The 25,786-nt window shown below is 46.5% G+C and overlaps 1 protein-coding gene across 1 annotated transcript in view; it reads left to right on the plus strand.

Moving 5' to 3' along the window:
- Positions 1–10,870, plus strand: part of Snx3 (sorting nexin 3) — a 34,984-nt gene extending 24,114 nt beyond the window's left edge. The window contains exons 2-4 of the mRNA XM_021204957.1: positions 796–891; positions 8,701–8,825; positions 10,158–10,870. Coding sequence (XP_021060616.1) covers positions 796–891; positions 8,701–8,825; positions 10,158–10,263 — 327 coding nt within the window. The 3' untranslated portion in view covers positions 10,264–10,870. The remainder of the gene's footprint in view (positions 1–795; positions 892–8,700; positions 8,826–10,157) is intronic.
- Positions 10,871–25,786: the final 14,916 nt, after the last annotated feature.

A 25,786-nucleotide genomic window follows, 5' to 3' on the forward strand; every position in this document is an offset into this window, starting at 1 on the left:
CACTTGAGTCCTGCAAAAGGACTCTTGATCTTAGCTGCTGAGCCATCTCTCTAGCCCCTTATGTTAGGGGTGGTTTTTGTTTAATATGACTCCTAATTTTCTCCTAGCGATAAATAAATTCTAACACTCCCTGACCTTTTGGGTACCCTAAGGTTGCCAATTAAGGGTACCATTTAGGGTTTAGGGAGATGCTCAGTAAGTGACAGTGCTTGCCAGGCATGTTCAGACTCTTAGAACCCCTGCTGGAAAGTTGGATGACATTTTGGCCGGCTTCTGTAATCCTAGCTTTCCTACAGCAGGATGACTCGCTCAGCTGGCAGGCCAGATACACGACAACACACAGATTAGCAGCTAAAACAGGACACCCTACTTCAAAACACAGTAGAAGGAAAGAAGAAAGAACTAATCGAAAATGTTGTGCTCACACCTCCACGTGCACACCCACACACCCTCTCACCACATGCAAGAGAAGTGAATTTCAAAGGAGAAAAAAAACCAGAGTTACATTTTTGGATTGGAGATGAGTCTCAGGTTGGTATGAGGGGTCCCTGCTCTGGCCCCAACATTGCCAAAAGAAGAGTTAACTGGCCAGGGCAGGACGATAGCAAGTTCAAGACCTGCCTGGACTACATAGTGAGGGGTAGTCAATAAGGCTTAGCCTGGGTGTTGTGCTTAATAATGTTACAGTGTTTGTATGGTAACCATGTTTGTCACCTTATCAGTGTGACAGACATTTCCCTCCCTTTCTGAATGTCTTAATGTTCTTCAACTTAGGACTGACTGTTTTGGTTTCAGACAAATCTTCCTATCTTCAAGCTGAAGGAATCTACTGTTAGGAGAAGATACAGTGACTTTGAGTGGCTTCGAAGCGAACTGGAAAGAGAGAGCAAGGTAAGACTTATTTACAGTGAAGCTATGCTTTTCTGACTTACCGTGTAACTTTAAAGCAAAACATGCCAGTTCTAACTTGAGATCTCCAGAATGTGGGTGAAAGCCAGTGTAGGACTTACGTGAAGGGTCATTCTCAGGCTGTACCCCGAGTAGAGGACAGTCATCTTCACTGTTCAGAGCTCTGTTTTTCTGCACAGTAGTGCAACTGATACTTTGCAGCTTGCCGTTGTAATAGCCCTTCTTAGTCCTTCCTGCTGTTCCTCCCTCATCTCAAGGGCAGTGTATTTTTCCAGTTTAGTTTAACTCATAGTCTGCATTTATTATCTCACATGCATGTAGAAGTTTCATAAAATGATGATCTTATTGTCTGATACATGGATATTCTTGAGATGAGCTTGTGTGGGCATAGGAGGCTGATGTACCTGCGTGGCTCCTATGAAGACCAGGAGTCGCCTTTGAATGCCTTCCATTATCACTTCCCACTTTATTTTTGAGACAAGGTCTCTCACTGAACCTGAAGTTTGACAGCTCAGCTAGGCTAGCTGACCAGCAAGCCTTAGGTCCACTTCATCCACCCCAGGTTTTGGAGTTGTAGGCATTGCCACTTCCTGGTTTAATATGGGTGCTTGGAATCTGAACTTAGGTTCTCATGCTACACGTTCTAGCCCTTAGATCACGTGTGCGTGTGTGTGCGCGCGTGTGCGTGTGTGTGTGTGAGTGTGAGTGTGTGTGTGTGTTTTGAGACAGTCTCATGTAACCCCGAATGGCCTCTTTGTGGCTGAGGAGGACACTGGCCTTGGTCTCTCTAACCTTCTGAATGTTGCAGTACAGCCACTTGTCATCACACCAAGTTCCGTGTGATGTTGGGGATCAAGCAGCCCAGGGCATTGCGTATATGAAGGGAACACTCCACAAATGGAGCCACATTGCCAGCCTAGGTTTAAAGGTGACAATGACCCCTAATGCAATGCTGCCTGTACTTTGAAAGACACTATTGTATACCTTGCTAAGAATGGTCTTCACTTATTTTGTAACTAGAATGTGGTAGAAAGAAGTTGACTGAAGTAGATGAAAGATTGTGTTAAAGCTCAGTAAAATAGAAATGGAAGGAAAATAACTTTAGCCAGGTGGGAGACAAGCATCATACATAAGACATAACATCCCTCAAAACTGTTTTTCAAATAAAGCTGAACTTCCTAAAGCCACGTGGAAGAAAGCCCTAAAAGTGGGAGAGGAAGCAGGGACGCAGGCAGGTGGGTGTGTCTGGCTGCAGTCTACACATCTGACTGTCCATTTGGTCTGTGCACTGAGACTCGCCCTCTTAGTCTAGGAGTCGCAGGCAGAGCTCTGAATACACGAGGATCCCTTTAAGGCTCTCATTTTGTTAGCGAAGTTGCGGTGGTAGAGAGAGGGGAAAGATCTTGCCTTCATAAGGAGCCCATCTCCTGTGGTAACTGTAAAGCCATAAAGTTGTGGCAGAGATAGCTCAAGTAGTCAAGAGCACTGACTGCTCTGTGGAGGTCCTGAGTTCAGTTCCCAGCAACCAATGGTGGCTCATCTGTAATGGGATCCAATGATACCCTCTTCTGGTGCATCTGAGTGGCAGTGTACTCATAAACAAAACAAATAAATAAATCTTAGGGGAAAAAAAAAGACATTAAAAAAAAAGTTGTGACAGGAGGTCTATATACACTTAGCAGATTCAAGCTTTAGAGTCAGAACGTGGTTGACAGTATATTGAGCATGTATTATTTGTTCTCCTGGATACCAGGAACATACTTTTAGGATGTAGCAATTAAAACTTGGGGGGCTGGGGTATAGCACACCTGAGAAGTCGTATATATGATATTGCTTTGGGGCAGAGTGTGAGGAGTTTAAAGCTAACCCAGGTTTTTATAAGAGCTTAGTTTGTAACACAGGTATCATGAATGGAGACCAGGGGTGCATCTCAGTCTCAGAGTACATGTTTAACATGTACCAAACCACATCCGTCTACCAAAACCACATAGTAATACCCACCAATGGATAGGTGAATTAAGTTAAAGACTTTGGAAAATCTGGAGAGTATTAAGGAATACAATATATGGCTGCTGGTAATTGTAGATAGAAGATCTGTCTAAAACAAGTAGGAAATAAAAAACATAAAGCCAGGCATGGTGGCACACGCCTTCAATCCCAGGAGACAGAGACAGGAGGATCGCTGAGTTCAGGCTAGTAAGTTCCAGGACAGCTAGGGCTACAAAGAGAAACCCTGTCTCAAAAATCAAATGTATGTACGTACATATGTATGTATATGATAAAAATGAAGCAAATTGAACAATTTAGGAAAATAAAATTTTAATGACCACGAAGAAGTATTTTGGTAGGCTGTATTTTTTTTCCCCCCAAACATAGCTTATATGCTACACTGGGATGTTTAAAATTGTTTATTTTTATTTTAAGTGCATTGGTATTTTGCCTGCAAGTATGTATGCATGAGGGTATTGGATCCTCTTAGAACTGGAATTACACACAGTTGTGAGCTGCCATGTATGTGCTAGGAGTTAAACCGGGGTCCTGAAAGAACATCCAGTGTTCCTGACCACCGAGTCATCTCTCCAGCTCCTGAAATGTTTAATAAATGTTGCTGACTATATACTTTTTTCCCCAGCAACTGCTTTATTAAGAGATAATTTGTGTGCTGTACAGTTAGTGATATAATTCACCTAAGATGTTCAGAATTACACAGCCCATAACCGTAGTGTAGGAACTCATTAGCATCAATTATCCTTTTAAAAGAACTTGCTTGGCTCGCTGGAACCTACCTGTGAGTAATCCCAGCACCCGGGCAACAGAGGCAGGGATGCTGAAAGTTCATGACCGATAGGTTTACAGTCCCAGGCCGGCTAGAGCACCACAACAAGACCATCTCTAGAGAAAAGAAGGGAGAAAGGGGAAGGGAGAGAAAGAGTAAAAAGGACTCCTGTGTCTGTCTCTAGGGAGTAATGGCCACTTTCTTCTCAGCTCCTCCTCCCCATCCTTGTCAACCGTGTATGCACTTTATGGCCTTATGGCAGCACAGAATACCTAGTGTTGTATGTTGATTCTCTCCATTTGCATGTTCTCGAGGTTTTTATCCTATTGTAGTACATATCACACTTGTTAAAAGATTTTATTTTGTGTGCTAATTATTTTGCCTCATATATAGGCTTATCAGGTACTTGTGGAGGACGGAGTAGGGCATCAGATCCTCTGGACTGAAGTTACAGATGGTTGTGAGCTGCTGTGTATGTGGTGGGAACAGAACCTGGGTTCTCTGTAAAAGCTGCAAGGACTTTTAACTGTTGAGCCATCTCTCTGGCCCATTATTGATTTTTATTGCAAAATAATAGCCTGTTGTATAGAAAGACTTTTTTATTTTCTAATAGTATTACTTTTTTAAAAGATTTATTTATCATTTTTTGTGTGTGGGCATTTGCCTGTATGTCTGTCTGTCTGTGCTCTGTATGTGCAGAGAGACCAGAAGATGTCAGCTGTCCTGAAACTGGAATTACAGACAGTGTGAGCTGCCATGTATGTTCTGGAAATGAAACCCAGGTTCTCTTGAAGGGCAGTCAGTGCTCTTAGCCAGCAAGCTATCTTTCCAGCTCTTACTGTTTTTCTTCATTTGCCATCTTAGGAGTGAAACTCAGGGACTCACACGTTAGAAGAATGCCCATCCACAAAGATAGGTACTGACCTCTAGCAATTCATCATTTGATAGGTGCTTAGGTTGTACTGTTCTTGAGTAACCACCTAGGATTATGTTGCTGAATTACATAACTTAAGATTTTGTTATTACATTGGGTATGTGTATGTGTGCCTGCTCATGGTGTGCCTGCAGTCATGAGTGTCACAGACAGGACAGCTCTCAAGAGTGAGTTCTCTTTTTACACTGGAGGAAATCAAATGAGGCTTGGCAGACATGCCTTTACCACCCCCCACCCCCACCCCAATCCATCTTGCCAGCCCATAATAACTACCCCCTGCTCTCTTTGAAAGTAAAGTCTGTGTTGCCCAAGGTCCAACTGACCTTGTAGCCCTGGTTTGTTTTTCTGCTCAGGTGCCATTGTACCGTATGCGCACCATTTCCCATTCCTGCCTGCAGCGTGAGCAATCCACGGCTCTCCTGTGCTCTGTTTATCATGCTTACCCGTGTTGGTGGCGTGGCTCACTGTGCTTTTGATGTTCAGTCAGTGGCCAGTGTTGCTGCTGACCTTTTCACTTACTCCTTGAGTCTGTATGCTCTTTGGACAAAAGGTGACTGAGATATTTTGCCTGTTAAGTTGGGTTGCCTTTTTATTACGTTGTACTGCCTAAAGTGTAAAACAGTAACTCAAGGTTCCTCACCATCTATCTGCTCTGCAGTCTTTGTGGGCCATTCTACTTTGTACTTATGGACCATGCAAGCATCTTGGGAGTCCAGTCTGTTTGGAAATCTTAACATCATTGCAAAAGCAACATACGTGGGTCATTCTGTTAATGTTTTTCTCGTGAAGGCCTATGCTAGAAACTGACGTTCAGTGTCTGTCATCATGGTTTGATTCTTTAGCTTTCAACAGTATACTCAGCAGACATCCTCCTTTTAACCCACATACAGAAACAAATACAAGACATGTTTGTTTGTTCTAGACAGGGTCTCACACAGTCTAGACTGCCCTCAAACTGTGTAACCAAAGATAACCTTGAGGTCTTTCCTCCTGCTTCTACATGTTGAAATTAACGAGTGTGCCCTACTACTCCTGGCTGCAGATTGATAAAAAGAATTCTAACTTTAATATACGCAGCAGTCAGTAGAGTGCTTGCCTCTGATACACAGAGCCCTGAGTTCAGATCCTGGCACTACACAAACCCAGCGTGATGGCACCTGCAGGTAGTCCCAGTAGGAGGGCCAGAAGCATAAGGTCATCCTTAGCTACATAATGATTGAGGCCATCTGGACTGGCTACAAGACCTTGTCTCAAAAAGAAGTAAAGGAATTCTAATTAAATCTTTTCATTCTACTTAAAGATTGTTGGCTATGACGCTGCTGAGATGCTCAGCAGATAAAGGCATTTGCCTGATGACCTGAGCTCACACAAGGGAAGCAAAGATCTGACTCCTGCCAGTCGTCCACATGTGCACCATTAGGAGTGTGCATATACATGTGCTACACACTTAAGCACACACATGCACAAATAAGTCAGCAAATGCAGCAACGTTTTCTTAGTTTATTTGATGCTTGAGAGGATCTTTGCTAGATAAGCCGTTCATGACTTCTGTAGGTATCAAGCCTGCTACCTATAAGGTCCATTCTGCTGACTGTTTTGAACATTGTTAGGAAGAATATATATCTACAGAAAACAAAAATGTCTACATGGTGACCAAAGCTTATAATCCCAGGTGGAAGTGGGGGTGGGGGGATGGTCATATAAACTCAAGGGTAGCCTGGGCTACATGAAACCTTATCGAAAAAAAACAGCAAAGCAATCTTACACATCTTTTTAATCTTGAATTAAAGATGATTATTTAGTATGCTGGTTCTATTGTTTTTGGTTGGGGTGGGTTATTTTGTTTTGATTTTAAATTTTATTGGTATGCCAGAGAAGGCCCAAATCTCTTAGAAGTAGAGCTGCAGAGTTGTGAGCTGCCATATGCCTTCTGGGAGTTAAACCTGGGTCCTCTGTAGGAGTAGCCAGTGCTCCGTGCTTTTACCTACTGAGCATATCTCCACCTTTTTTGATTTTCTGAGACAGGGTTTCTCTGTGTAGCCCTGGCTGTCCTGGAACTCACTCTGTAGACCAGGCTGGCCTCGAACTACAGAGACCCGGACTGACTCTGTCTCCTGAGTGCTGGGATTAAAGGTGTGTGTCACCCCCACCTCCCAGCCTTTTTTTTTCCCTTAATAGACCATTTTGTAGTGTATCTTCCCTCCCTGCAGGCACTGTTAGAACTGTGGGACAGGGTCCTTTCTCTGCTGTAAAGTCTGCAGGTTTTAACACTTAATTTGACAAATTGGCCATGTGGGAAAGGGGTGTGTTGGCTCTAACAGACTTCTGGAAGTAAGTCCTTTAAATCATCAAAAAGCAGATCTCGAAAGGAAGGGATTGCGCAGTTTATCTTGAGCATCTACTTGGTTTCCTGTTCATTTCCTTGCTGCTGTTTTCTGTTGCTCCCCCACTTTCTGTGTGCAGTTGAACTGGTCCTTTTTTCTCCTCCAGACAGGGTTTCTCTGTGTAGCCCTGGCTGTCCTAGAACTCACTCTGTAGACCAGGCTGGCCTTGAACTCAGAAATCCACCTGCCTCTGCCTCCCGAGTGCTGGGATTAAAGGCGTGTGCCACCACCACCCAGCTGGTCCTTTCATTTTTAACTTCATTGACTTACTAGTTTAGTATAAATTTGTAAAAAACAAAACCAGCAGAGCACATGTCTACAATGCTGTCACTCCAGAGCCAGGGGCAGGGAGCATAAGTTCCAGGGCTGCACAGGAAGGACTCGACTAAAAGGACCAGGGTCATAGAGCTGAGCTCCTGGTCTGGGGCTGCAGCTCCTTAGGTGGGGTGCTGCTTAGGGTTACCGCCCCTAGCACCATGGCAACAGGAGTATTTCGGTAGTCCCATGCTTACCCCAATCTCCCTGTGGTCGCTGAGCTGGCCGTGAGTTCTTCTACATTAGTTTCCTTGCTGCCTGACACAGGCAAGGCCCTGGGTGAAGGAGGGAGCACAGCTGGGGTGTGAGGCCCCAGGATGGACGAAGGAACTGAATTGTCTAGGTAGGTGCTGGCTAAAGGGACCAGATGCTTTAGAAAGTTCCCAGAGGGGGAAGCTGAGCCCAGATATTACATTGAGTGGGAAGGACTGGGGTATTCTGAGAGTGGGAAAGAAGAAATGATAGTTTTTGGAGAAAGAGTAGAAAAGGAAGTTTGGGGAAAAGTTGATGGCTTGTGAGAAGATGGCCACAGTGCCTAGGATGGGATCCTGCACACACAAGTCAGAACGGGCAGCACTCCCTGGGTGAAGGGATTCTTGACACCAGCTACACTGCAGAAAGAACATTGTAGTCTTTACTGGGGCTTGAGTTTGGTCAGCGCTCAAGCATCGTCTTGCCCACGTAGTATTAGATGTAGTGAGAGGCTCAGGAACCTTTGTCTTGGTCCCAAATGACAGGATGTTGTTGTCTTTGTATAGTTCTTTGATAAGTTCGAGAAGAAACCTGTGGACTGTGGACTTCTCCACATCCACAGCTGGCCAGCCATCTGGCTCCAGAGCCATGCCTTTTTTTGTTTGTTCCTTTGATTTGGTTTTTACAGTGCTGAGAATTGAACCTGGGCCTCACTCATTCTTGCTAGGCAAGAACTCTAACACTGAACTACACTCTCTGCCTTCTGTTTTTCTTTTCAATTGTGTCTTTAAACAAGTTTGCTGGTAAGATGGCAGTCCTTGTGTTATGCCTTATACATTTTTTTTTTTTTTTTCTGAGCAAAGATCTCATTATGTAGTCCTGGCTGGCCCAGAACTCACTGAGATCTGCCTGCCTTTGCTTCTAAGTGCTGGGATTAAAAGCATATACCACACTTGACGCTTGACATATACATGTTCTTACTACATTTTAGAGTGTGTGTGCGCGCGCACATGCGTGTGCGTGCACGCACATGTGTGTGGCCACATGAGTGGCACACCGTATATTTGGAGGTCAAAGGCAGCTTGTGAGACTTGGTCTCTTGTCCCACCATGTGGTCAGCTGTGCTCCGGTGCATGGGCGTGGCTCCTGGACTGGCATCACCAGGACTCACTTTGTTCCTGTTGTTTTAGGTTGTAGTTCCCCCACTCCCTGGGAAAGCATTTTTGCGGCAGCTTCCTTTTAGAGGAGACGATGGAATATTTGATGACAATTTCATTGAGGAAAGGAAGCAAGGGCTGGAACAGTTCATAAACAAGTAAGTACCTCCGCCCCTGTTGGGGCAATGCCATGAAGCCCTGCTGGTCAGCTTTTATTTATTCAGTATTTTATTTTGTGTGTTTGGATGTTTTGCCTGTATGTGTCCCGTGCATGCTGGGAATCAAACCCAGGTCCTCTACAAAAGCAGCCAGTGCTCTTAACTGCTGTACCATCTTCAGCCCTAACTACCTAATTTAAAGTTGAACTAAATCCATGCCGTCCTTCCTTTTAGCCATTTCCAGACTTTCTGTACTGTTTAAATGAACTGAAAGTATCCCATATTGAATGCCATGTGAGTGGTTGAAGTGAGGATTGTGTGTTGACTTAAGTTTTATCTTTGTTGTTCTTGGATAATTTATGCAAATTACATTTAAAATTGCATCATTCAGAAAGTAGTTTTACTTGTGATTCAGATTTAATGTATATTCTCATGTGAGTAATAAAATGTACATTATATTTGCAATCATTTTGTTTGATTGCAGGTAGCAGTATTATCAACGTGTTTTATGTAAAAGTAGGTTAAAATTTTTTTCATGGCAAAATGTTTTTTGAAAAAACATAAGAAAGTTTATGTATGATTGTCATTTAGTAGCTGTTGATTGATAAACTCAAACCAGTATTATTCCCACCTCCCTTCTCTCTCTTTCTCTCTTTCCTCCTATAAGAGATGTAGCCCAGCATTGAGGAAACTAAGCAGAAGTGTTACAAGGTCACACCTAGCTGGGGGTGCAGGGAGGAGGAAGGGGCTGGGGGGTGGGGAGAGAGAGAAACAGACAGACAGACTGTTGTCCCTGAGCTGGGCTGTAGCAGTCCTCTGAGACCGCAGCCTGACACAGGACCCAGTGTAATTATGTGCCAGCCTTGAAGTCCACCCGGTCAGCCAGGTCTTAGAGGGGACGGCTGTGTGAGCTAGACATTTTTTATCTATCTATCTATAATTTGGTTTCTGTGAGAGGTGAACAAAAGCCTGTAATTTTGTTATCTACTCAGCACACAGCCTCTGTGTGTGCGTGTGCATGCGCCCACCTCGGTGCTTACGTGAAGGATAGGAGATAATTCAGAGTCCTTTCATTCCTTCTATCTTGTGAGGTCCTAAGGACCATACTCTCAGGTCACCAGACTTGGCCGAAAGCGCCCTTACCTGCTGAGCCATCATGAACCAGAGGGAAAGACCATTATTTAATAGCATAGCTTATGGGTTGTCCAGAGTAATGCTTGCATTTAATAAATAGTGCACATTTCATGGCCTCAAAGTGTGTTTGTTTTCACCCCTCCCACCACCATCTTTAATAAACAATGGACTAAAATTTTGTGGTTTTTTTATTTCCAGGGTCGCTGGTCATCCTCTGGCTCAGAATGAACGTTGTCTTCACATGTTTTTACAGGATGAAATTATAGATAAAAGTTATACCCCATCTAAAATAAGACATGCCTGAGTTTGGCAAGAAGAAGCAAAACCCAAGACCATTACTGATTCATCCGCACCAATGAAGAAGTTGTAACTAACTAGCATGCTGCACAGACACTGGCATAGCATGCACTGGGTATACTAACACTCACCTGCTCCCTTTCGTTTGTTTGTCTTGGCAGTTGACAAGACATTCATTTGCTTTAGTGAAACTCCCTCGCTCCAGCCTAAGTAGCTCTTCCCGCTGTGTCCTTGTGCACACTGTAGCCCCACAGCCCCATAGAACCTGCAGTGTCCTGACTAAAGCTGCCGACTTGCTCTCATTTGCAGTTTCTGTGTCATGTTTGCTTCTTAAATCTGATTGACTAGAATATTTCTTCCCCCTGCCCCTTGATGTGTGATGTCACCACCTGGTCCTAATTTATGTGCAGGAACATGGCACCATTTGTCTCCAGTGCCACACATACGAGGTGTACTTTGTGTGCAGAATGTGTCTTCCTTCTGGCCTGTAATCCCCTTCACGTGAAAGATTAATGAGGGAAATCTTTATATTCTGTATAAAAACAAAATCAAATTTATATACTAAAATCATTTGTCTAAAATTTAAGTTGTTTTCAAATAAAAGTTGAAATGCATTCCTGTGTGCTCTGGTTGCACGGCCTCCAGAGCCTGGCGCCCGTGCTCTGTCCTGAAAACCTCCCTTCCCAAGAGGGTTGTGTACTCACGCAGCACTTCGTTCCCAGAACACCATCCTCTTTAAAGGCAGTGGGATCAAATACACCGCCACCCTTTGAATGGGGCCTTAAACACTGGAAGGGCTTCCTTGGCATCCTGCCTTGTTGGGGAGGACTGCGTGCTGACAAATGCTGTGTAGTCTCAAGTCACTGTCAAAGGCCTTTAGTTAGCCAGTAGCACATGTCCTGTTAGCAGCTCTTCCCCAGGCAGAGGAGTGACTTGCTGGAACTTAGCGATGGTGTAGTGAGTGGCAGGTGCCAGCTCTGTCATTTGGCTTGTACTGTTGGTATGCTCTGTCCTTTGAGGAGAGAATAGCGCAGCCTTACAGCCTGATGTACATAAATCACAAGACCAGAAAATACACAACTTCTTGCTTCATGATGTGTTTGGACCAGACTTAACGCAACTGGAATGAGGTTCGTAGTTTGAAACGGTTTGGGATTCTGCTGTGATTGGGTATTAGATTCCAGAAAGAGCAACCCCAGAGCATCTTCTCTGGAAACATGGGAGTAACACAGGCTGACCTCAAAGTCAGGCTCCTACTGCCTCAGCCCCCCAAATGCTGAATCCCAGGCGTGGGCCACCACACAAGCTTGAGAGGAAACAAGCCACAAGCTTGGGAGAGCCACAAGCAGTGAGGTCACAGCTGCAGAAAAGGACCTCTTGTTGCTCCGTAGTTCAGAATTCTGTGAAACTAGTTACTTGAACCACTACAAGATGTTATAAAGCAGTCAGACGTGGTGAACACCTGTAATCCCTGCCTTCAGGAAGCAAAGGTGAGAGGGTTATAGTGAGTTCCAGAGGTAATCTGGGATGCATAGCACAACTGTTTGAAAAATGGAAAGAAAGGGAGGTGTATATAAACAAGGCTGAAGATAGGGCTCAGCTGACGAAAAGCAGAGTTGAGATCCTGAGAACCCGTGTGAAGCCCAGACAGGTACGTCACTCCCTATAATCTCAGCACATTGGAAGCTTCGGGTTCCGGGTGAAATCCTCCCAGTGCATTTGTGTGTGTTAGAAAGTGAAAATCAGAGACGCCTGGCTTTGACTTTGGATCTCCACATTTGCACGCACGTAATCTGGCAGTTCACAACTGCCTGTAACTCCAGTTCCAGGCTGTCCAACATCCTCTGCTGGCCTCCAAGGACAGCTGCACTCATAGACACTTGATTTAAAATTTAAAAAAATTTAAAAAAAAAAAGTATCTTTTATAAAGATACAAAGATATAAACAGGGAGACTGAGGCAATGGCTCAGTGGGGAAAGTGGCTTGTTACCTAAGCTTAAGAAACACAGTTCAAATCCCAAGAACCCGTGTAAAGCCCTATAATCCCAGCAGATAGGAAGTAAGGTTAGGGTTTCACTGAAATCCTCTGAGGGTGTGCATGTTGTAGAGTCATCAAAGGAGACACCCACCTATGACTTCAGGTCTCCACTCCACATTTATAGACACATGCTCAATGCACCCACACACATATACTCAAACCAAAAATGATAACACAGATTTGACTACAGTGAGCCACAGAGAGAACATCAAGGCTGCCCGGTTCTGATACTCAAAATCGATGGAGCCGACATAATGGTTCATCGTGGAAAGATGCTCACTGCCAGGCCTGAGATTCTAAGTGTGATCCTTGAGACCTGCATGGTAGGAGAGAGCCTGTGACCTCCTGTTGTCCTCTGACCACGTGTTCACAGTAGCATGTTCAGACCTAAACACACAGACCAAAGTAGGTGTTCAAAAATGAAAATGGTGCTGGGCATAGTAGCATACAGGTTTAATACAGGCAGAGGCTAGCCTGGGCTACATAGCAGTTGCTAGCCCAGCCAGGACAGCATAGCAGGACCCTGTCTAGAGGAAACAGTGGTGATGGCTAAGGAGTTCTTGCAAAGCAGTACAGATGACTTTTTAAACCTCTTCTCCCTCAATGGAGACATTGGGTGCTGTCTGGATGGAGTTTTTGGTTGTCACAGCTGAGAAGTGGGGTCTTGCCAGGTCATCAGACTCCGCAAAACACGCAGTGCATGGGACAGCCTTCCCCACAGGAAGAAAGCAGGATGTTCCCACTCGGTGGGATTCTGTTGGTTGTGGTCTTGAGTTTTAGGGTGAGTCTCCGGATTTCCTCACGGTAGGCGTGTTCCTGGAATGACCAAGCTCTGTCCCTTTAGGAGAATAGTGCATGCTCTTAACTGCTAAGCCATCTCTCCAGCTCCCAGAAAAATTAGAGGTTTTTGTTTGTTTGTTTCAAGACAGGGTTTCTCTGTATAGCCCTGGCTGTCCTGGGATATACACACTTTGTAGACCAGGCTGACCTCAAACTCAGAAATCTGCCTGCCTCTGCCTCCCAAGTTCTGGGATTAAAAGCGTACAACATCACCCTGCTCAAATTAGAGGTTTTAAATTGGGTGCTGACTTGTCTCTTCCAGGCCCAAGACTCCCTAACCGAACTTACTCTGTATTTGGGTTTCAAAGCCTTGGCTGGGTGAGGGAGTTTCAGGCCTTGCCTATCCTGTGTCCACTTCTGCTTGCTTCGGTCAGTATCAGCAGGGCCATTAATAACCCAGGCCTTCTGGGGACTGTTGTTTCAAATGTCCTTGACAGGCTTATGTTTTGAGTACTTGTTCCTCAGTTGGGGGTTGGTTCGTTTTGGTCCAGTGGAGACATGGAGAAGTGGATCCCCAGCTGGTGAAAGAAAGTCAGTAGAGGCTTGCTCTTGAAGGTTATCGGGCCAGCCCCTAATGTCAGGGGGCCTCTGCTTCCTAGGATACTGCCATGTGAGTGGTCACTGGCACTGTGCCATCTCTGCGACCCTTAACACCACTGTGCCCTCCTCAAGACTTTGGACCGACAGCCCTTTAAATCACAAGTTGAAACTAACCCTTCTAGCTACTAATGATCCTTCTGAAGTACTTTGGTCCTGGAGACACAAAAGTTAATAGCAGGATTAACTGTGAAAGTCTGGAGCCGAAGCTTGCGGCTGTGGAGAAGCTTCCATGCAGTCTCCTAATTCTAGCCTTGGAGATGCTGCTCAGTTGGCAAGAGTGCTGTCCTAGCATTGGGAAGCCCTGGGTCCTGCTAGTAACTGGCCTCAGCCATTTGCTGTGGGTAGTTGCCATTTGCTTTCTTGCTTGGGTGTTTTGCCACCTTCATGGGTTTTTTCTGTTTTGTGGGTCACTGAAGGAATCTCCTCCCTCTGCAGGAGCAGAAGCTAAGCCTGTGAGGAGGCCCAAGGCCCCTGAGCTAGGACAGATAACATACATTGGTGTTTTGGAAGGAGAGATAGTTGGGCGTGCTGTGGCCTGAAGATTACATAGCCAGAGCTTGCTAATGTTGACTACAATACCGGTTCAGAATGGGAGCTGAGTTTGAAACTATTGTAGAGTAGTGTCAGCCTCCAGGGTTTTGAGTGTTCTGAGTGTGCTGACCCTTATGCAGGTAGCAATCCCCTTGACAGATGAAGAAACAGGCTCCCAAATTTCATAAGCTGGGCTTGGGGTTACTCAGGATGGATGACTGAAGATGGCTGGATCAGAAGTCCCCCCAACATACATACACACAACCTGTCCTGCAGACAGGGAGAGACAGTGGCTCTCCTTGCAGCTCTCAGTAGACTGAAAGGCTGTGTTTCCAGGATGGTCTCCTGTTATGACTCCTGGCCCTCAGTCTGCTGAGGTTGGGTAGCCAGACATGAGGACAGTGCATTTAAGTTTGGCTTCAAGTAAGTAAACGCCACAGCTGCTCACTAAGACTGAGTCCGGGTCCTTTTTAACTTCCCAGGAAGTCCTGACATGGATGCACACCAAGGGGAGACCCTGTGATGAATTTGGTCACATTTGAACCTCACAGACCAACATCAGCTTTTGGTCTTTTGAGAGAGTTTCTCTGTGTAGCAGTCTTCACTGTCCTGGAACTCAACTTTGTAGACCATGCTAACATCCACCACGCAAAGACCCACCGCCCTCTGCCTCCTGAGCACTGGGACCAAAGCTGTACACTATCCTGCCTGGCTCATCTTCATCTTTGAAAACAGGAAATTAAGAAAAGGGTACTTATCAGATCTTGAAAAAAGTTATTTTTATTAATCTCCATGTATAGTGAGCGAGGCTTTACCTATTCTGAACTCAGAGAAATTATGCCCTTTGAACTGTAAGCTAGGAAGCCATTCTACAGCCCCAAAGGGCACTTAGAGCTGCCTGTCACCATCAGAGACTGAGCTGTGATGGAAACTCAGCCAGTGATACTGGGTGCTGCAGATGTGTGGGCAGGAGAGGTCAAACGCCAGCCCTTTCCCCAAGACCAGTCTTGGGTCAAAACTCACCATGGCCAGAGAGTAAACACAGTGAATGTGAGGACAAAGGGACATGGGGTTCAGGTGGAGGGACAGGGCAGCAGTAGAATCAAGCTTGTAAGGAACTTGGAGTCCACATTCTTCCAAACAGAAACCTGGAGGTCGGGTGGGAAGAGGTGGTAGTCCTGTGATAGGACACTTACCTAAGGTATAAGACCCTGGGTTTCACACAGAGAGAGAGAGAGAGACGGGGGGGGGGGACCAAAAAACAAACAAAACCCAAATGAGTCCTTTCTTAGACCCCTCAGAATTCTGGTTACAGAGCAGACTATCTCCCCAAGACCTCACAGGGTAGTTCATCTAAGAGAATCAACTACTGTCAGATTTCTGGGAAAAGTCACTAGAGCTATAACCTAGTTAAGAACAGAATGCAGGTGACTTGGGGCTGGCAAGATGGCCCCACATGATAGAGGAGCTTGCTGACAAGCCTGGATACAGGAGTTCAATCCCTAAGACTCACATGGTGTAGGGGAGAACTGACTTCCCCAAAGTTGTTTTCAGATCCCCACTCATAGGTGCCACAGCATGTGTGCATGTGTGTGCATGCATACGTGTGCGTGCCTGTGTGCATGTGAGTGCATGTGCGTGTGTGTGTGCATGGCTTGCTGGAGGCTGCACACGGTTGCCATGAGACTAAGAAATCCCTGGAAGTCTCTTCTACAGAAACACAGGCACCCAGCAGATAACAGTGAAGATGCGCGACAGAATAAACAGTGAATACTCATCATTCAGTAACAGCCAGAACCCCCTGTCCTGCCCTGATCCTCAGAGTGAAACTTCCAGAGCCTTATACCAAGCCAAAACTCACGTTCTCTCTCATCTCGCCCCTGCATCAGCCTCATTCCTGTCTACAGGGAGTTCAAATTAAATAGGAAACGCCACTGCCCAGAGGGAGCAAGGACACAAAGCTAAACAAACACAACCTGGGTACATTTGTGATGCCAGAAGCCCAGGGAGTATTGAGATTTGACCTGGACATTGTGTCTCCTTCTGCACCTTCTACTACACCAGTGGTGCATGGACATCACAGTGGCTATCGCTGACAGCCAGCCCTTCTCTGAGGAGTGATTAGGGAAACCCAAAACAGAGGGGTAGAAACAAAGACACCAGAGGAAGGCGAAGCCTCCAGCAGGTTAAAAAACAAACAAACACAAACAAACAAAACGAAAACTACCAGAAACCATAAACAGTCCAACCCCCGCCAGATCTGCCAAGCATTGCCCGTCTGAAGGCCTGTTCTAAGTTTTAAGTATTACCCAGTGCAGCGTGTCTAACAAGTCATGGCCGAGCAGAAGAAAAAGTCTGAAGAGAGAAAGCAAAGCCAGAGAGGCACGTCGCAGGTTGTAGAAGTACAAGTTAGAGTAATTGGTCAGTTAAATGATCTCACGGAAAAGGTTGACAACACACAGGCGTGTGGGTACCGCAGAGAACAAAGCTTAGAATCGTCATCTAATCAAGAAAAGAGCTGGGACAGGCTTTACTTTGCCCAAGGTCACATGGCCAGTAAAAACTGAAACCCCGGTCTCTGTGGCCTGCAAGCCTGCCCCTGCGCAGGCGCAGTGCGCAGTTCGCCCAGGTGCATATCCACGCTGCTCTCCTCTGTAAGTGCGCCTCGAGGACAGACCAGCCATTTGGTGACAGTTTTCTAGAGAGCGTTGTGCACAACAGTCTGAAACGAGGGAAGTGCTCTCCAGATTGATCCGAGTTGTTAAAGCTGGAATGGCCATTCCCGCTTGGCGGAGGGAAGCTCTGGCCTCCCCGTTACTCAGCTGGCTTGGTACATTTCCTTTCCTTTCGAGCCAGATTATATACTTTAATCCAGTTGTTTTCGTGTTCAGTAAATCCAAACCATGTTTAACCGGTTTATTCATTGCAGTGTCTCTAAGGTGAAGAAAGTTTTGTCCTTTCAACTGGGCTGGGGATTTGTTGGCTCTCTGCAAAGGGATTTTCTTGGGCGTAATCTGAACACTTTGACCTGTGGAGTGTCTCCCCACCCCACCCCCCCAGCAGGCATAGATCTGGGAGGCTTTGACCCTTTGTGTGCTGTGGATCCTAGACAATAGCCTTCTGCCTCTCTGAGGGACAGTGGTCATTGATGTTAGGAATGTTAATCGTGTAGCTGCCGCTTCTTCAGGATCTCGTTGCTCTTTGCCACTGAAGCCAGCCTCTGCTTTCTGAAAGTGACATTTATAGGGTACACATAGTTTCTTGAGTGTTAACTGAATATCCCTGTGCTAAGTCAGAAACTGGCACGCTGGCTTCTGGTTGCCCCGAAACTGAAGTGAGGGGAGACTAGTTCACCTTTTTTTAAAATTTTGTCGATAGGGTCTCACTGTAGCTCTGGCTGTCCTAGAACTAGCTCTGTTGACCAGGCTGGCCTCAAACTCACAGTGGCCCGATTGGCTCTACCTCCCGAGTGCTGAGACTAAAGATGTGTGTGCCCCCATCAAAGTTCACCTTTAAGAAAGCAGCGGGTGGCGGCACATGTCTTTGATCCCAGTTTAGGAGAAAGAGGCACTAGGACCTCTGTGTTTGTGAGTTTGAGGCTACTGGTCTACAGAACTGGTTCTAGGACAGCCACGGTTACACAAAGAAACCTATCTTGAAAAAGAAGGAAGGGGAAGAGGAGGAGGAGGAGGAGGGCTAGTAAGACAAGGAAGAGGAGGAGGAGAGGGGGGAAGAAAAGAAAAGAGAAGAGAAGGACAGAAAAGGAAAGGAAAGGAAAAAGAAAAGAAGAGAAGAGAAGAGAGGAAAAGAGAAGAGAAGAGAAGAGAAGAGAAGAGAAAAGAAAAGAAAAGAAAAGAAAAGAAAAGAAAAGAAAAGAAAAGAAAAGAAAAGAAAAGAAAGCTGCAGGACACTTTTTACACTGGATGATTTTTGACTTACAGAAACATTATAAAGATGCTGCAACAGAGAATTCCCAAAGGCCTCCTCACCAAATTTCCCATCGTGCCACAGTGTGAGTGTAGCACAGTTGTTAGAAGTAGGGCACTGGTACTGGTATCGTTTCCAAGCCTCACTAGTTTTTCTGACGCTCTTTCCTTGTTCCAGATTCCATTGCAGGTCCCGCATTATGTTAGTATGGTGTCTCTCTAGCCTCCTGTAATCGGTGACAGGAAGCTTCGTACTGTGAATATTAACTATTCAAAAACAAGTAAAAATTTTTAAAAAGCCTCTACGGTAAGAGAGTAAGAAGCCATTTGATAGTCTTTGCACACATGCATCAATCATCCACAAACACTCAGACTCACGAACAAGCTCTGCTATTCCAGCCTGCATGGGTAGCAGCTTGGCAAATGTCGTGTGGGTCTGAGGCTTTGAAGACTTTGTCTTAGTTAGGGTTTCCCATTGCTGTAAAGAGACGCCGTGACCAAGGCAACTCTTAAAAAAAAAAAAAACATTTAATTGGGGCTGGCTTGTAGTTTCAGAGGTTCAGTCCATTATCATCACGGAGGGAAGCATGGCAGCGTGCAGGCAGACATGGTGCAGGAGGAGGAGCTGAGAGTTCTGTAGGCTTGATGGGCAGGCAGCTAGGAGGAAACTGGATGTGTTTCACACTGTGTGCAGCTTGGGCCTTTAAGACCCCAAAGGCCCACCTCCACAGTGACACACTTCCTCTAATAAAGCCACACCTTCTCAAATAAGGTCACAGCCTCTAATAGTGCCAGTCCCTATGGCCAATCATTCAAACACATGAATCTATGGGGGCCATCCCTATTCAAACCACCACAGGTGGTTTAAACCTTTGTGCGTCTGTGACGAGGCCTCTCATTAAGTAGCCCAGGCTAGCTTTGAACTTGTTATCTTCCTGCTGCAGTTGAGTGCTGGAATTCCAGGTATGTGCTGTCACGATTCTCAAGTCTCTCTCTCTCCCTCCCTCTCTGTATGTGGGGATGCTGGGGACACTCCCATTGGCTCCTATAACACTTGGTTGCTCTGCTGGCTCATATAATATCAACTTGGCACAGGCTAGCGTCATTGAGAGGAGGGAATCTCCATTTAAAAAACAAATGCATCTGTAAGATTGGGCTGTAGAAAAGCCCGTGGGACATTTTTTAAATTAGTGATTGATGGGGAGGGCACAGCCCACTGTGGGTGGGGCCAGCCCTTGGTTAGTGGTTCAGGCTAAGCAAGAGATAGGGAGTAAGCCACTAAGCAGCAATCCTCCAGTTTGAGTTCTTGCCTTGGCTTCTCTCAATGAACTATGATTAAGGGTATTGTGGGTCTCCCTTCTCAGGGGTCAGGGGGTCATGGCCACTGGCCCTTGAGGATGGAGAAAGCAGAAGCGGCAAGCAGGGTTCGGAAGGCCATATGATGTAAGAACTTCCCAAGTCAGCTGCAGTGGGACAGCGCTACTCTGTTGTTCCAGGGATAGGGTATGTAAGGGCTCTTAGGGGTATGGTGGAGAGAGCAGATTGGTCCTAACACAGCACCTGATTATCACATTGGGGGGGGGGTGGAGCTAGAGCGGGCCTTGTGTGCTGAGTCATGCATTGTGTCATTTTCAGAGAGCTCTGCACAAGGTCAGGTGAGAAGAGGGAGCCCCGCTGAGAAACAGAGTCCTCCGTCTGCACCAAGCTTGGAGAGCTATCCAGACACGGTGGATTGTGACTATAACATCAGAGTTCCCTAACGGGAAAGCCAATTAAACTCCAAGTTAACTTGGTCGTGGTGTCTCATCACAAGAACAGTAGCCCTAACTAAGAGAGTCTCCAGCTAGGGGAGCTGCTTGGGAAGGATTAGAAGGCGGAGACTTGTTGAAGGTGTGTCACTTGATGTGGACTTTGAGGTTTTAAGAGGCGCTGGCAATTCTCAGTGCTCTGTGTCCTACGTTCAGATCAAGATGTGAGGTCTTAGCTATTCCCGATACCATCAAGGACTCTGACCCTCTGAAACCACAGCCCAAGGAAAGTCGTTCTCTTATAAGCTGCCTTGGCCATGGTGGCTTGTCACAACAATAGAAAAGTAACTAAGACAGGATCCAGGATCCAACCCAGGAGTGCATGCTAAGCACTCCCTGGGCCACTGAGTTGGTCTCCTCATCCCTAACCAATTTTCAATGTCAGATTTATTTATTATTATATCTAAATATATTATAGCTGTCTTCAGGCACACCAGAAGAGAGTGTCAGATCTCATTTAGGATGGTTGTGAGCCACCATGTGGTTGCTAGGATTTGAACTCAGGACCTTTGGAAGAGCAGTCAGTGCTCTTAACCACTGAGCCATCTCTCCAGCCCCTCCCCCTTCCTTCCTTTGTAATAAACCCTATTTTATGTGGGGGTAGATAGATGCACAGGCCAGACAATGACAGCAATACAATGTGCAGAAAGGCACGGAAACACTAAAGTATGCTGAATCTTTTTCAAAACAGCAAACAGCTGGCCACTCAGAATCAAACTGTAGAATCTCAGGAGAGTTTTAGGAAAAGGACCAACTACCAAAACAAAGGCAAGATGTAAAAAAGATGAAGGCATAGGATGCTGAAGCTGGACCTGTGGGGACAATTGCCACCAAGGAGGGACAAGGGGATTCTGAATGAGAGCTGTGGCCTGCCGTCAAGAAATAACCCATAGGTTGGGGCTGGAGAGATGGCTCAGAGGTTAAGAGCACTGGCTGCTCTGCCAGAGGACCAGGGTTCAATTTCCATCACCCTCTTCTGGCCTTCATAGGTACCAAGCATGCAAGTATCTGACATATACGCAGGCAAAACTTTCATACACAAAAAATAAAATGATTTTAAAAAGAAAGAAATGACCTAGTTGGGCAGTGGTAGTTCATGGCTTTAATCCCAGCACTTGGGAGGCAGAGGCAGGCAAATTTCTGAGTTTGAGGCCAGCCTGGCCTACAGAGTGAGCTCAAAGATAGACAGGGCTACACAGAGAAACCCTGCCACGAAAAAGAAAAAAGAAAGAAAAAGAAAAAGAAAGAGAGAGAGAGAGAGAGAGAGAGAGAGAGAGAGAGAGAGAGAGAGAGAAAGAAATGACTCATAGGAGAGCCAACCCTGTATTCTCCTGTGGACTGGCCCTTCTTGGTTTCCACAGGAATGCAACCCAAATAGACATACCTTTGAAGCCAAGAAGGCCGGTGTCTAGTAGACAGAGCATGACTAAGAATGGCTTCCACATGACAAAAGCTAAGTGGTCTAATCCAACCAGTAGAAATATTCACTACTTAAAAACAATTTTATGGGCTGGCGAGATGGCTCAGCGGTTAAGAGCACTGACTGTTCTTCCAGAGGTCCTGAGTTCAATTCCCAGCAACCACATGTTGGCTCACAACCATCTGTAATGGGATCTGACACCCTCTTCTGGAGTGTCTGAAGACAGCTACAGTGTACTTAGCTATAATAATAAATAAATCTTTAAAAATAAATTTATACATGAGTACTCTACTTATATCATTTCTAACTTCTCCCTTGTCCATCCTCCTCCCTCCCAAATGCATGATCTCTCTTTTAATTGTTACTGGTATTCACACACAGACACACGCACACACATGCACGTGCATGCATACACACATACATGCACATGCACCATCGACACTAGCACACCAGCTGGGCGTGCCATGTACAGGTCACGTCTAGGTGGCAGGTGTCCTAGGAGTAGCTTCCCTATCAGAGAAGATGTTATGTCACAGCAGGCCTCCTGGTCCTGCGGCTCTCACAGTCATGCCCACAGCCTCCTCTTCCAGGATGTTCCCTGGGCCTAAGGTGTAGATTGTATTGTGGATGGATCCGCTGGGGCTGGACACTCCACAGTCCACTGTGGACTTCTGTCATGGTCTCCATCTTCTGCCAGAAGCATCACTGATGAGCATGAGAGCTACCCTTCTGAGACTGAGTCAGAGCTGGGTGTGACAGGAGTTTGGAGACAGTATGGGCTGGCAAGGGTTTGGGGGACTCGGCTGACTTGCCCAGCACCGGAATATGAAGGTCTCGGTGATACCATGGAAGGTCTCGGCGACACCATGGAAGGGCTCGGTGACACCATGCTGGCAGAGCAGCTATGTAGATTTCCTCCTACGTAGTTCATAAGGGAAGTAGTTAGGGTGATTTTCCTCAAACTTCAGACTGGCTAAACCTTGTCTGTAGGCCTCGTTGACCTTGCCTTCTTCTGAGGAAGAAGTACTAAGAAAAGGCCAGCTCTGTTTCCTCAGAACCTCTGACTCTCTCATAATGAATCCCTGTGTTCTCATAGACACGCCCAGTACTCAGAGACTAGCAAAACATCTCAGAAAGGTGAGCATGGATGTGATAATGGTATTTTTATTATACATCATTATTACATCTATTATTCTGATTTATTGGCAGGGGTGCACATGCCATGATGCGCTTGCAGGGGTCAGAGAAGGGCTCCCTCCTTCTACCGTGTGAGTCCCAGGAATGGAACGTTCTGGCAGCGGGTGCCTTTCCCACTGGGTATCTTCCTGGCCCATGGTGTTGTACTTTATTCAAAGCGAGTGTAGGTTTTAGGCAAGTTAATGTTTCTGTTAAAATATGCATTTGAAAACCCTACCCAAGATAAAGACCCAACGTCCTAGAGAGAAATTTTGTGACTTCTCAGAGAAGGCGGTGTTTGGTTTCAGACCTTGGGACAGAGAATTGAGATGCATATCTTACATACTAAAGCAGACCTGGCCTCCAGGATCTCCCAGCATCCCTCAGTCCCTACCTGGCGTACCCTGCCCCCAGCCCTGAACTTTCAAGCCAGGGGCTGGGCTGCCCTTCCCACAGAAGCTCTGCCCTACATAAACCAAGAATCTCTCTCTCTCTTCTCTCTCTCTCTCTCTCTCTCTCTCTCTCTCTCTCTCTCTCTCTCCCCACATGCACATGTGCACTCTCTCTCTCTTTCTCTTCCCCTTCCCCTCCCCTCTCCCCATGATGACTCCCCTGGTTTCTGCTCTTGGGGCCAGTGAACTCATCTGAGTGCAGCTTCCTAATAAACCTGCTTTTAATATAATTTAATTTGGCTCGAATGGGTCATTTCCCTTGCGGAGGAATTATTTATCAGGTGTGTTTAGTTGCAGGCTTTCAGAGGTGACAGTTTGTCATTGAACTCTCCTGCGCCTTCAAGTTGCAGTAATGAGCAGTTAGGAGAGAGTGAGGACTGAAGGGAGGTGAAAGAATATGAGGGACGAGGCGCTGGTTGGGAAGTGGTTCCTTTCCTGTCTTTGGAAACCGACTGACGTACATGTGTAAAGCCTGGAGATAGTGTTCATTTGCCATCTATAAATTTTCCTATGGCTTGAAAGACCAAGGAAATTTGGGCAGGCCATTGTCTTAGTTAGGGTTCTATTGGTGAAGAGACACCATGACCAAGGCAACTCCTATAAGGAACAACACTCAGTTGGGACTGGCTTACAGGTTCAGAGGTTCAGTCCATTATCCTCATGGCGGGAAGCATCCAGGCAGGCATGACACTGGAGAAGGAGCTGAGAGTTCTACATCTTGATCCGAGGACAGCCAGGAAGAGTGTCTCTTCCACCCTGGGCAGAGCTTAAGGATAGAACCTCAAAGCCCACTCCCACAGTGACACACACTCCAAGAAGGCCACACCTCCTAGTAGTGCCACTCCCGGGGCAGAGCATACTCAGACCACTACAGACGGTTTGGATAGCTGGCCTGGTTACTGCCTTACTTGTTCAGAGGATCTGTGTGAGGTGGAGACTCCCTCCCCTCTTCTGAAAGCTGCTGGCCAGGCAGGGCAGGAATAGAGCAATCCTCCGTGTGCCACATTATCTGATTACTCTGTGTCTGCATTTACCAAAGCTCTGGAACCCAGACTCATTACTGGTTTTTGTTGTTTTTTGTTTGTTTGTTTGTTTGTTTTTGATTTACAGATGCTTGGGGGTGTCAAGGAGTGACTTTGATGTGTCCCCACAGCCTTGTGGAGTGCAAGCTTGGCCCTCCAGATCATGGCACTAGTTTGAGAGGTGGTGACAATCCATTCGGGGGAGCATCTTCTTGACAATTATATCAGATCCCTAGTCCTGCCCCCTGTCTTTACTTCCTGTTTGTCATACACTCTCATTACCATGTTGTTCTGCCTCACCACGACCCCACTGACCAAGGACTATGAGTGATGAGCCCCAAATAAACCCTTTCTCTCTCGAGTTATTTATTTCCAGCATTCTGAAACAGCAGCGAAAAGCTTTCACGCAGGGTTTCACGCAAACAATGGGAAAGGAGGCAAACATTGCTTCTAGACCCTTAAGCCCCATTACTAACTAAGCAAAGTCGCTCTCTGTGAGGAGATGCCTTAGTTATGGTTTCTACTGCTGTGAGAAAACATCATGACTAAAGCAACTTGGGGAGGAAAGGGTTTATTTGACTTACATATCCTAAATCACGGTCTAGTAAGGGAAGCCAAGGCAGAAACTCAAGCAGGGCAGGAACCTGGAGGCAGGAGCTGATGCAGAGGCTGTGAAGGCACACTGCCTTCTGGCTTGCTCCTCATGGCTGGCTCAGCCTGCTTTCTTATAGCACCCAAGACCACCTGCCCAGGGACAGCATCACCCACAGTGGGCTGGACCCTTTCTCATCCATCACTAGTTAGGAAAATGCTCTGTAGGCTTCTCTATAGCCTGACCTTATGGAGGCATTTTCTCAACTGGGGCTCCTTTCTCTCAGATAACTCTAGCCCGTATCTAGTTGACCTAAAACTAGCCAGCATAGGAGGCCATCACAGCGAGACCTGAGAGAGAAAGGAGGCTGGGATAAAGGACTTGATGGACACGGGGAAGAGAATACGCTCCCAGGAGCCAGTGTCTTAAGGTACTTCTCTACTGCTGTGGCAAGACATCATGATCAAGGCAACTTGTAGAAGAAAGCATCTGGGGGCTGGGCACTGGGTTCAGAGGTTAAGAGCACTGGCTGTTCTCCCAGAGGACCCAGGTTTAATTCCCAGCCCCTGCATAGCAGTGTACAACTATCTGTCACTCCAGTTCTAAGGGATCCAATACCCTCACACAGACATATACATGCAGGCAAACAAGGAGGAGGAGGAAGAAGAGGTAGAGGAGGAGGAGGGGAGGAGGAGGAGGAGGGGGAGGAGAGGGAGGAAGAGGAGGAGAGGGAGGAAGAGGGGGGGGGGGGGGGGGGGGGGGGGGGGGGGGGGGGGGGGGGGGGGGGGGGGGGGGGGGGGGGGGGGGGGGGGGGGGGGGAGGAGAGGGAGGAGGGGGAGGAGGAGGGGGAGGAGGAGGAGGAGGGGGAGGAGGGGGAGGAAGAGGAGGAGTTAACTGCTTGTGGACGTTGTACATCGTGGTGCGCACTAGGCTCCGCACCACGATGTACAACGTCCACAAGCAGGGAGGAAGAAGATTAGTTTTGAAGGGGCTTGTGGTTTCAGGGGTTTAGAGTCCACAATGGTGGAATGGAGGTGGCAGGCTGTTCTAACAGCAGCTGAGGGCTCACATCTCAAGCAAGCAGGAAACAGCATAGGGAATGTAGCAGTCTTTTGAAACTCCAAA

The sequence above is a fragment of the Mus pahari genome, chromosome 9 (genome assembly GCF_900095145.1).
Source record: "Mus pahari chromosome 9, PAHARI_EIJ_v1.1, whole genome shotgun sequence".
Taxonomy (NCBI): domain Eukaryota; kingdom Metazoa; phylum Chordata; class Mammalia; order Rodentia; family Muridae; genus Mus; species Mus pahari.